The 11,899-nt window shown below is 66.4% G+C and overlaps 1 protein-coding gene across 1 annotated transcript; it reads right to left on the minus strand.

The window, feature by feature from the left end:
- Positions 1–1,872: 1,872 nt before the first annotated feature.
- LOC104571152 (prominin-1-A) lies at positions 1,873–10,169 on the minus strand. Its single transcript, XM_088528884.1, has 24 exons — positions 10,040–10,169; positions 9,167–9,228; positions 8,722–8,927; positions 8,246–8,366; positions 8,058–8,121; positions 7,624–7,713; positions 7,294–7,484; positions 7,114–7,188; positions 6,689–6,752; positions 6,298–6,457; positions 5,972–6,124; positions 5,462–5,585; positions 5,202–5,287; positions 4,926–5,010; positions 4,696–4,839; positions 4,394–4,465; positions 4,037–4,126; positions 3,898–3,951; positions 3,639–3,719; positions 3,458–3,526; positions 3,293–3,382; positions 3,066–3,178; positions 2,199–2,216; positions 1,873–1,924 (listed from the first exon to the last, which is right to left on the minus strand). The coding sequence occupies exons 1-24, from the start codon at positions 10,167–10,169 to the stop codon at positions 1,873–1,875; spliced, it is 2,394 nt and encodes a 797-aa protein (XP_088385010.1).
- Between the last annotated feature and the right edge of the window lie 1,730 nt (positions 10,170–11,899).

Below are 11,899 nucleotides of genomic sequence, written 5' to 3' on the forward strand. Positions count from 1 at the left end.
TCTGAAAGCAAATGGAAAAAGCGATAAAGCAGACGTACTTCGCGGAGGGCGAGCTGCTCAGCTCGGCCTCAGCACGCGGGCTGATAAGGCTTGGATTTCCAACGAAGGAAACGAGTCGAGCTGCTCACGTACACCTCCCGCGCCTCAGCCGGCCTTGGGGACGGCCGCAGTGCTCAAGGCAAGGAGCAGCACAATAGCAAAGCCTGCAGCCACCCTGGCCACAAGGGCTGCACCAAAAGCAGCTCCTGAGCTTGTTGGAGGCCTGCAGGCGAGACGTACCTGTGTCCCTGAGCATCCTGGCATGGGGTCCCAGCACGTGCAGCAGTGACATCTGCCCAGGCAGTGGGGCAGCAGCAGAGTCTCTCTTGCCTGGCATCACTGACACCCACGACCCTCATTGGCTGCCCCAGGTGCCATAGCCAGGCCATGGTGCGCCGGGCTCCTGCCCTGTGCCCCTTGCCTCAGAGGGCAGCGTGCTGGGCAAGTCTCTAAGCCTGCTTTCTCCTGTGCCCAGCTTGCCGAGACCCTCGCTGGTGCTGTGAGCCTGACACCTTGTCCTTAACGGCCACACAGCCCTGCACCTGCTCAGGTGGTGCTGCCTGTGCCTGGCTGGGGTTCTGCAACCCTCGCTGCAGCGGCACTGTCCGACTCTCGTGCCAGGCAGGCAGGAGGGCAATAAGATTTTGCAGCTCAAGGCCACAGGGAAGTGCTGGAGCACTGGGGACACCGTGGATGGGCAGCAGGCTCGTGGCAGCACTTCCTCGAGGAGAAGCATCCACCATGACTCTCACCATTGGGCCCAGCTTCAGGCAGCCTCATCCCAGCCCCTCTCCCAAGGGAGCAGGTGTCACCACAGGACAGCTGGAGCTGCAGGCACAGTGCTGCACAGGGCTGCCCGGAGAGGGGAAACCCTTACCAATGCTGCCAGGGCTGCCGATGCTGCTGCTGTCACCCCCTGTCCCGGGACGCACAGAGCCTTTTCAGCAGGCTCTCTGCAAGCAGAGCAGCCAGAATCTTCTTGCAACCCCTGCACATCCCAGCTCCAGACTTTCTCACCATGGCCAGAGCCCTCACTCTGAGCCAACAGTGCAAGCAGGGATAGAGGTGCAAGGCTCCTGGCCCAAGCAGGGGAAAAACCTCCCCTGTGACCTGCCTGCCACCACGTCACCTTCACAGCCCCTCAGCCACTCTCTGCCTACCTCTCCTCTGCCCACACACCTGTGCCCTTCGCCAACGCGGCCAAAAGAGTCACCAGGCGCTTCCTGCACACACATATGCACATGCCTTTTATTTTTTTGACACCAGAAAAGTCACAGCATTAGAAAGAGTCAGACTCCACTCAAAAATAAATAGTCACACTGTCCGTAGAGCAAAGAGCCTTAGTAAGAAGGTTGCCACTGGCTGGCAGCACATGCCACAGCAGCACAAGCCGCGCTAGGCCCACGTGGCCCGGTGTGGGGCTGGCAATGAGCACTGCCATCCCAGCACTGCGTGTCCATGCCCGCAGCACCACGGGGATAGGATGAACCATGATGGGAAATAGTTGCTCCCTACTTTTCCCTCCCCAGGAGGGTGAGGGCTGGGGCGGAAAACCCATGCCAGGCAGCATGAGGGGCAGACCCCCCATGTGCAGACCCAGGCATTGCCCTTGCGGACACTGTGTGGTTTAGTGGGACCACCTGCATGGGCCACTGACCTGTCACACAGCCCCAGCATGCTGTCAACTACCAGAAAAAGGGGAGGAGGTTTCGGCTGGGCGGGTTCCAGCCTGCTCCCCAGCCCCCAGGGCAGGGGGGCTGCAGATGGAGCAGTCACGTCCAGCCAGCCGGAGCCGTGCGGTCTCCTCCGTGTCCGCACCGCAGGTGAGGGCGGCTACTTCCTTGGAGCCACCCGGGGAATTTGGAATGAGTTCAGCGTGGGTGCCCTTCAAAAATAGGTTACACGTGTCATCCTCCCGCTGCAGTGGGGAGCAGGGAGCAGTCCAGAATGTGCTGGGGAAGCCAGATGACAACCCACCACTCCAGCCCTGCCCTGCAGAAAAGGGGGTGCTGGGCAGCACCCCCAGAGGGATGTGGGGAGACAACAGGGGCTCTTTGAACAGGTCCTGGCACCCACACGTCCTGGCCCACTCGGTGCTCCTCCTCACCCTCCGTATGTATCCCCCGTGCCCTGCACAGGGACCTGCCACTGCTACTCACATCTCCAAGAGTTCGCTCCTGGCGGAAAGGAAAGAGAAGGGAGAGCATCAGTGGGGCAGAACGCGCCTTTGGGGCAGCCACTGCTCCTGCCCACCCCCGCAGGCCTGGGCCATCCTGGAGGACACAGGCCACGGGCTCCCGCAGCCCCTGTGGGCTCAGCCGCCCAGGGAGCGTTGCTGCTCCAAGCGGGCCCCGTGAGGACCGGGCACCTTCACTGGCTCTCGGCCTGACTTCAGTTCCCTCAGGTCTCCCAGGCCACTGAGTCCGCATCTCCGGCCGCCACATCCACTAGAGATGGGAACGGCGAGAGGAAGCAAAAGGCACCAGGGCCTGGGGGTGGGGGAAGCACCGCGCTGCCCCGAGCGTGCCAGGACTACAGGCAGCTGGGAGCAACGCTCCCGCAAGGGAGAGCGGGGAAGGAGGCAGGATGAGCAGTGTAGGCCTGGGGAGGATGGGGCTGCCCTGGGCGCCGGGGCCTACAAATCCTGTGTCCCTGGGCAGCTGCAGGCGGGAGGCATGAGGATGCCCTCAGTGGGGTGGCATGTGGCACCAAAGCATGGAACAGGGGGCTGCTGTACTGCCAGGAGGGACAGATGGGGCCCCAGGGGTGCTGGTGGCGGCAGGGACCGTGGGCAAGCAGTGCACCCTCGTGGCAGTGATGCCAAGCACATGGGGCTGCCTCATTTGCACAATATCCAGCTGTGTCCGTGTTGGGATCCCCAGGCTGAAGGCGGTTGCAAAGCAGAGGCGAGAGCCAGTTGAGGGTCCCGAGCAACCCCAGGTCCCTTTGCACCCCCGGGAGGCCCCCCAAAGCCTGCGGCAAGCAGCAGGGAGACCCCAGACCCGCACGCGGTCAAGGCTGCTCACCCATAGACATCAGCGACTTCCATCCGTCTGTAAAACTTGGCGAGCCGCACGGCGAGGACGATGCTGGGCAGCAGCAGGAAGGTGCACCAGCCCAGGCTGAACCAGAAGGCATTCTGGGCACGAGGGAGAGCCATAAGGGCCCAAGGCCATGCGCCAGAGGAGATGCTGTGCACTTGCCCAGGGTATCAGAGGACCCGGGTGCCGCCCCAATACTGGTGCCCCCTCACCACAGAGTCCAGGATGTAGTCACAGGCCATGGCCTCCACGCTGTCCACGGTCTGTGCCACAGGCTTACAACGCGCCACGTCTCTCGTCAGCTGGGGACACGGCGGGGACAGGACACGTCAGGGCTCCTGAGCCTGCCCGGCGCCCCTCACCCCCGCCTCACTCACGCTGCTCTTGGCCCAGGCCACGTAGGTCTCGAAGAAGCCCAGTAGCTGCTCCAGGAAGGCTCGCGTCTCCTGGGGGCAGGCAGAGAGGGCACATGTTGTGCCCCAGCCCACGCCGTGCCCCGCGCGGGCGGCATCACGGGGCAGCACGGGGCACCCCTCGGGGCGGACATGGCAAGCTCACGTTCTTGACGATGGTGGCCGTCTCCCTCTGCAGCAAGGCCTGTGTTTGCTCGACCCTCTGCAGCGTGGTGTTGGTCTGCACCTGCGCGGGGCTGCTCTCAGTGTGGTTGCATCCCCCAGCCCTGCCAGTGCCCTGCGCTCGCTCCCAGCCTTACGCACTGTCCTTGCCCCTCGTGAGCAGGGCACCCATGGGTGCCTGCTCAGGACATCCTGAATCAGCAGTCCCTGCAGTTTGCCCTGGGGATGCAGGGCACGCTCACCTGCAGCCCGCTGGCCTGGCGCTCCACAGTGTAGATGTTCTCCTTGAGGCTTCGCTGGGGACGGAGCGAGAAGCTCAGGCATGGGGACACCCTCGGCAGTTCAGAGGGGACCCCAAGCCAGTGCCCCAGCATCACTCACCAGCAGGCTGGGCAAGCTCGCGTTCATCTCCCCAGCCAGCTCCCTCAGCAGCCTGGCTTCATCCTCCAGCTCCTGCTTTGTATCTCCACCCTGCAGGAGACACTCTCAGCAGTGCCCACCCTGGCACAGGGTCCTGTCCCTCCACAGGGGTCCCCACGGCAGCTCCCACTGCTGCGGCGCGCAGAGGGAGCCTAGGCTCTGGGCTGGGGGCTGCCAGGTCGCCCATAGCGGACACCCTGCCTGCTCCAGGCAGCAGGGTCCATTGCGGGAGGAGAGGAACTCCTCTGCCGCCAGAGGAGATGGAGCAGTGGCTTTGGGGACAGGGCGGATGCAGGCCTGGGGGGTCTGATCTCTCACCACTTCCACTGCCAGAAGCTCCAGTTCTGCAGCCAGATCCAGGAGGCTTCCACGAGTCACGTTCTGATCCAGCTGGAGAAGGCAAAGAGACACCCATGAACCCAGGAGATAGGGCAAAGAGAGGAGCTTTACCCAGGTGCAGAGAGGAGCCAGGAGCTGCCCGGCACAGGAGGAGGTGGCCCGTTGCCCCAGAAGGTGGCATGGAGAGCAGAGCTGGGAGCCTGGTGCAGGGTGGCCTCCAGACTGGCCCCCAGGATCTGCTCTGCCCAAGCACGGCCGCCCCAGCGCCCCTCCGTGCCCACCTGCGCTAGGCTGTGCGCGAAGTCAGGCGGCTGCCCCAGGCTGCTGGCCTCCAGCAGCAGCTCCTTCTGGCTCTGGTTGAGCAGGGAGATGGGGCTCAGGGTGATGTTCACCTTCTCAAAGGCCGTGGAGATCTCTGCGGTGTACTGCGGGAGCGGAGCCGCGAGGAGCGACGTGACGCAGCCCCCGGTGCCAGCCGGGCACCTCCAGCACTGCTGCCCCCCGCGCCCACCTGAGAGATGTTGAAGAGCTCGTCCAGGGAGACCCGCTGGTTGAGGCGCAGCGCTTGCCACAGGGCAGCGTTGTCCTGGCACTGCCTGTGGGAAGGGGCACTGGGCTGATGTGCAGCCCTCCCGGGAGCACAACTGCGTGCGCGGGGTGCATCGCCCCTCGTGCCAGCCCTGCGGCCAGGACAGGCAGCACGAGCTCCCCCAGCCTGGTGAGCACCCGGTAGCCCCGAGTGGCCACATTTCTCTGCAAAGATGAGATGTCCAGGGCCGGGACCCACCTGTACAGCTCTGAGATGTTGGTGCTGTCCTCACCCAGCACCTGCGACAGGTTGAAGTCAGGGATCAGCCCGGGGGTATCCAGGAGCTGAGAGCAAGGAAAGGGAGAGAGAAATTAGACTTCATGCCCTGCCCCATGTGAGCTCCTCCATCCACACATGGACATCTGGGGAAGGTGTCTCTAAGTGGCCAGCACAGCCTCATCTCAGCTGGCCACCCTCAGACAAGTCTCCCATCGCTCAGGAAAGGGCAGCCAGCTCACCTCGAAGAGCTGCTGGTCACGCAGGGACTGGCAGAAGAGCATGTAGATGTTGCCCCCCAGCACGAAGGGGACCAGCACCATCAGCATCAGCAGCCAAGAGAAGATGAAGCTGAAGCCAACCCCTCTGCCAGGACAGAGACATCATCAGTGCCCAGAGGCCCATGCTCGAGCACCAGTGCTAGCTCTGGGAGCAGCCCTGCACCGCCACGTTGGGACGGACATGGAGAGCTCACCACCAGCCCCCACCAACCCAGGTCACCCCAGTGCTAGGACCCCCCTGTCCTCACCGCATGTCTCTGCTCTGCCATCAGCAGCCCTAAAGATCTCCACCTGAGCACTCTCTGCTAGCACCATGACTGACCCTGATATCTACCACCTGCATAGCAAATCGTGGCAGGTCATTAAGCCAAAGCAACATGTCATTTTGGAGCTCCAGCAACCCCAGGGCTGCCCTGTCTCTGCACCGCCTTCCCGCGTGCACCCTCAGCAGCCGGCGGCCCAGCTCCTCACGCCATGAAGAAGTTCCCGGCAGCGTTGGAGAGGCAGCCCCGCTCGGTGGGCAGCGCGGCCGGCTCGAGGCCCAGGGGCCCCAGCAGCAGCCCGAAGCCATTGCAGGCGACCACCAGCAGCACCATGCAGCACAGGAGGGCACACACGCTCCACCTGGGGCGAGAGCACGTGCCCTGTGTCACTTTAGGGCCGCAGGGGACATGGCACGGCCATCCTGCTGCTGCAGGGCCAGGCTGCTTTCTGCAGCCTCCCTGCCCGACCTCCCGAGCCCGTGTGGAGCAGGGGGGCCACAGGGCACCTGCAGAGCAGTGCCAGGGGCCACTTACCTGAGCTTCTCAAAGGCAGTCACTGGCTCTCGGTAGCTCTCCAGCGTGGACGTGGTGCTGTTCAGAAAGGCCACGCTGCGGCCCTCCAAGTCCTCGACCGGGATGCGCTCGGGCATGTTGCTGATCTCCCGCCTGATCTGGCCCAGCTGGTCCTGGACCCCTGCGGGGACAGGGAGGGGTTAGCGCTGGCATCTGGGACCCTGGGAGGGATGAGGAGGGGACGGAGGTGGCCGTGGCCAGGAAAGGGGTTGGCTCTAGGCACTTAGGATGCAGGATGCCAGGCTGCAGCAGCAGGGTGGCAGCAGGGGAGGTCCCCGAGTAGGGATGCGGTGAGAAGGGGAGAGGAGGGAGCCAGCAGAGCTGGGCACACCACGCACAGAGCCCCGCTTACTTGTCACCACCTCCCGGGACTGCTTGTGCACCTTCTCAGGGGTCTCGTTCAGCGTGTGGTTAACCTGAGGCCAGAGGGGGACAGCTCGTGTCCCTGACGGAGCACAGGGCTGAGCAAACCCCAACCCTCCCAGCCCGCGCTGTCCCTGGACAGCCAGGCTCCCTGCAGCCCTTGGCATGGCGAGGACAGCAGGCGGGCACCGACCCAGGCAAACTGGCCGTGCAAGGAGGCCGAGCCCAGGCAGGTCCAAACAGCCACGTTGCACCAGAGGACACCTTGGGCAGGCACAAAATGGGCAGGTCTGCTCTGCAGCCAGCCCGTGCCTCCATGCAGCTGCATGGTGCTGTTGGAGGGGCTGCCCACCGCAGCACTGCTCCAGTACCACGAGCACTCAGCCCCATGCCCGGGCAGGAGGGACCCGTCACCTTCTCCAAACTGGCCACCAGGTTGGAGTCAGACACTTCTCCCAAGGCCTTCAGCTGCTGGTCCACACTGAGGATCTGAGGGGAAAATCTGGGGGTAACTGGGGGCGTGGGGTGGGCACAGGGTCCCATGCAGCCCCAGTGCCCACGTCATGTGGTGGCAGATGCCCCAGCCTTGCTCACCGCGCTGAAGTTGGCCGTGAAGCCGAGGCCCTCCAGGGACACGTTGCTGCAGCGGTGCCCGCAGGCCTGCACCGTTCGATTGATGCTGGCCCGCAGCTCCTCCAGCCTCTGGCTATAGTTACTCTGCAGCTCCTGCAGGCGCGAGCTCGTGCCCTTGATGCCACCAAAGGCGGTGGCCAGCGACTCCATGACTGGGGGAGACAGCAAGGGCTCAGGTCCCTCCTGGGGGCCATATCCAAAGCTGCTGGGGGCTCTCCCCCCTGGGTCCCCAGGGTCCCCATGGAGCATGCCAGCTGCCTGGCCACCAGCAGCTGGAGACAGGGCCGCTACCTTCCAGCAGGTTCTGGAGGGATCCCACTGCCTCGTTGATGCTGCTCCTGATGCTGGAGATGATCAGGTTGCCCAGGGTTGTTCCAATGCCTGTGGAGATGGAGGAGATGGTGTCAGCACAGGACACCCTCCAGTAGCCTGGGAGCAGCTGAAAGCAGAAGGGAACTCTGGGATGGACCCTAAATTCATCACTTTTAGGTATCCCCATACGAACGGTGTCTAGGATGCCTGGGGCTGGCAATGAGCTGGGAGGGGAGCGCAGCCCCTCTGGGCACGGGTGCTGCGGGGGCACCAGCCCGCGCAGGGCCAGAGGCCGGGGCCGTGGAGGCCACGTGCAACCTGCCACCCGCTCGCAGCGCCCAGGCCGCCCCGCCGGCTCCCCAGCAGCTGCTCCGGGGGCCCGGGGCGCGCGGCCCCTGCCCGCGCACACTCACTCTGGAGGCTGTCGTTGGCGCGCGCCAGCGGGACCTCGCTGCGGGCTGCAATGAAGTTGATTTGCTGCAGGGACAGAGAGGGGGTGTCGGAGCAGCCTGGGCACCCTGCCCCACCGCCAGCCCCATGGAGTGTCCTTCCCCGTGGCCTCGGGGCTGCCGCCGCGCGGGGCAGGGGGCACCCGGCGTGCCTGGGGGATGGAGGCCAGGTAGGTGCGGAGGTCGTCGGCGGTGGCATTGACGTTGGGGAAGGTGCCGCTCACGGCCTGCGAGAGGCGGCTGTTGCTGATGAAGGCGCAGACGTCGCCAGCCCTGCAAGCGAAGGGTGGCGGGGTGAGTGTGGGGACCCCCGCCGCGCCGCTGCCGGGAAGGGTGCGCGCGGGCCGAGGCTGGGCCCCGCGGGACCCGCTCCCTGCCGCTCCCGCTTCCTCCCCTTTGTCCCGCGAGCCGGGAGCTGCTCCTGCAAACAATGGCAGCTTCCTGGCACGGCTGCCCGCCGGCCCCGGCCAAGCGCCGCCGCTTCCACCCGCCCTCCGATCCCATTCGGAGCCTCCCAGCCAGCAGCTCCCACGGGCTCCAGGGCTCAGGATGCAGCTGCCTCCTGCAGCCTCCCCCGTCACCTGCCAGCTCTGGGGCCTTTGCTCCTGCTGCCACCCGCGGCACTCACAGGAGGAGGGCCGAGACCAGCAGGACGGACGTGTAGAGAGCGCCGCGGCGGCAGCCACTCCGCCGGCTCTGCTTCTGGTACATGCGGCCACCGCAGTTCCCGCAGCAGCGGCAGCAGCAGAAGCAGCATCCAAGCAGGGGCACAAGGATGATGAAGAGGAGGCCGATGGCCGCGCAGACCAGGAAACCCACCTCATAGCTCAACAGCTGGGAGAAGGCGAAGAAAGGGGCGAGCACATGGCTGGCACCCTCCCTGGGAAGGTCCTCCCAGCTCGGAGGGTCCCAGCCGGACGCAGGGATGCCACGGAGCAGCACAGGGCTGAGGGGCATTCCCAGGGGTTTGTGCATCTCCTTTGGCTCCTGGCCCGTGTCTGGAGCTCAGCCTCGGAGCAGCACCCACTGGCATCCCCTGGCCAGACGGGGCTCCTGCCCTTTCCACCGCTCACCTGCTGGACTTGTTCCCTGCTGATCTCTGGGCTCTGGTCCTGTCTCAGCTCCACAATCAGCTCTGGGGACAAGAGAGGGGCCTTAGTGGGACAGGGGGGGATCTCCGGCTGCACCACGGAGCAGGGGATCCTCACCCCAGTGGGGCACCTGTGCCTCAACAGCCACCTCCATCGACAAACGTGCCTGGGGGCTCCAAGCCCTCCTGCAGCCCAGCCCCACACACAGGGAATCGGCCGCCAGGGCTGCCAGGATGCAGGGGGACTGGGCATTTTTGTGGCTTGGGGCAAAGTCTGCACTGATGCCGCTTTGCACAGCCTCCCTACTTCCCAGTCCACTGCTGGATCAGGCCACAGCACCCACATCGCACGGGCACAGCCGGAGCCCTGCCGTGTTTGTGAGCCACATGTTTGCTTGTGAGCTGCCAGCAAAGGGCCGAGCCCAGGCAAGGCGGAAGCGCAGGCGGGTTCCCAAAGCCGGAGGGAGCAAATTGCAGCCGGCCAGGACCCTGCAGGCAGTGCCCACTCCGCAGGGATCGGCCAGCCGTGGGGTCCCGGCATCGCGAACCCACAGCACCTCACGCTTCCTTAGTGCATATCCCGCTAGGGCAGGGATGCCTGCAGGGAGGAAGGCGCAGGTCTAGGGGGGATCTCAGGCAGCGGGACCCAAAAGGGGCACCCAAGCACCAAGTGAGGACGCGACCCCCCCCAAACCCTCCAGCCCCAAAGGGCTCCCAGGCAGAGGGGTAGAGGGGAAGCACCCAGGCGTCCTGCACCCCCGCACCGAGCGGGACCCCCCCCTGCCGAGCAGAGTGTTCATGTGCCGGCTGCACATGCACCGGGGAAGGAGGGAGCCCCACGAGGCTGCGCACCCACCTGCGGGCAGGGCGTTGGGCTGCACCAGGCGCAGGAAGCCACGCACCATGGCCACGAGCCCCGGCGTGCTGCTCGCCGGCGCCTGCAGCCCCGGGCCGTACACCGGCTGCCACACGTTGCCCAGCTCCATCCCGGCGCGGCCGGCAGGGCTCCCGGCTCCGCACGGGGGAAGGCAGCGGCAGAAGGTGGCGGAGCCTGCCTGCTGCCCTGCTCCGCAGCAGGAAATGCAGAGGAAAAAGAAAATCAGCCACCTGTTACTCCCGCCCGGAAGCAAAGGGCTGTCGGGAAGCACCGGAGTGGGATGGAGAGCTCCGGGGGCAGCAAAGTGGCCCCGAGGAGCGGGCAGGGGCGGGAGGCAGCGCCCACCCAGCGCGGCGGCTCCTCCGCGCGCCCGCGCCCGGCGCCCGCTCTCGCGCTTTATGGTTTGTTTAAGTTTCGACTGGGGGAAAAGCCGATCCCCCGCGAAGGCGGCGATGCTGCGGCGGGCCCGCCCCGCGCCGCCGCCTGGCGCCCGGCCGCCCCCGGGCCGCGTCTCTGCATCCGCCTCGGGGTCGCCGCCAGCCCCCCCGGCAGCTCCCGCCGGGCACCGGGAGAAAGGCCCCTCCTCCCCCGGGTTTCCTGGCTTTCCCCCTGGGGACGGGCAGTCCCGGGGACAAGCAGTCCCGCGCTCAGCGCTCCCTGCGGCCAGGTGATTTGTGGCTGCCCCAAACCGGCTGTTCCCCGACACAAGCCACATCTCAGATACCAAATTCGCAGCCTTGGCCGCTCTTTTGACAAGAACCAGCTCCAGTCCCAGAGCCAGCCTTCGGATTTAGAACGCTTCCCAAACGGGGCACTTCAGCAAAACAGAGGTTTTTCACACACGACCCTCAATCCTCGGGAGCTCGGAAGCATCACGGCAGCCGCGAGAGCCGCCCCGGCACCAGCCTTTCCCTCTGGGGTACAAATTCCCTCCTCCGCCAGCACCGTGCTCCGTGCAGCCCTTCCCCAGCCGGCGGGGACGCCAACACCCCTGCTTTGCCTCTCGCCGCCTTTTGCCGCCCTTGCTCCCCTCTCCTCCACCCCAAACGCCCTCTCCGGGAGCGCTCTCAGGGGTACTGCAAGCCCGGGCCCCGGCACCCCCGCTCTCGGCAGCCCCGCGGCCGGACTCACCTGGGTCAGCCCGGGTGGAGGGACGCGGCCTCAGGACACCCGGGTCCCCCCCGGCTCCGGGGGGCGGACGCCGGGGTCCTCCCGCGGCGCGGGGGACAGGGGGTCCCAGCACCGCGGTCCGTGCGGGTGGCAGCGGCGGGAGCTCCGCGGGGCGGCCCCGGGCGGCTGGGCAGGACCGGACCGGGCCGCCCCTTCCGCCCCGGCCCCCCGGCCCCTGCCCGGGGGCGGCCCCGCTCCGGCTCCTGCCCCGCAGCCCCGCGCCCGCTCCGCGCCGCCCACGCGCGGGGACGCCCCGTGCAGGCACCGAGCGCGGAGCCCGGCGCGAGCTGCCCCGCGATGTCCTCTGTGCCACCAGCACCCACCGCCCGCTCCCGAGTTACGGCTTAACTTTGCCCGAGCAGGCGTCGCTGCCCGCGCGACCTTGGTGCAAGGAGGCACCGGCAGGAAGGTAGCCCTGCCCGTGCCCAGGCCCTTTCCCTCCCGCTCGGTCCGTGCCCAGCAGGACTCTCCGGTGCAGGGGAGGGCGCCGTGGCTGCAGCACAGGCTGCCCCCGCGCAGACTACCCCGTATTCGCAGGCAAGACCCCGGGGCTGGGTGGCTGCAGGAGCCCAGGGAGGACCTCACGGCCAGGGAGTGCAGGAAGGGGCCGGGGTTGTGCGAGTGGGGGCAGGAAGGGGGTTGTGCAGGGGCTTGCGATATTTTTGGGGC

This window comes from Tinamus guttatus, unplaced genomic scaffold (assembly GCF_059628265.1).
Source record: "Tinamus guttatus ecotype Peru unplaced genomic scaffold, ASM5962826v1 Tinamus_guttatus_pri_ptg000314l, whole genome shotgun sequence".
In the NCBI taxonomy this organism is placed as follows: Eukaryota; Metazoa; Chordata; class Aves; order Tinamiformes; family Tinamidae; genus Tinamus; species Tinamus guttatus.

What these genes read in the sequence shown, in the direction of transcription:
- LOC104571152 (XM_088528884.1), bottom strand. Translation starts at nt 10,169, where the DNA reads ATGGAGCTGGGCAACGTGTGGCAGCCGGTGTACGGCCCGGGGCTGCAG. An exon ending in CGCCAACGACAGCCTCCAGA is followed by an intron (nt 7,714 to 8,057) that starts GTGAGTGTGCGC and finishes CCATCTCCACAG; the next exon opens with GCATTGGAACAACCCTGGGC. An exon ending in ACTACATCCTGGACTCTGTG is followed by an intron (nt 3,179 to 3,292) that starts GTGAGGGGGCAC and finishes CCTCGTGCCCAG; the next exon opens with AATGCCTTCTGGTTCAGCCT.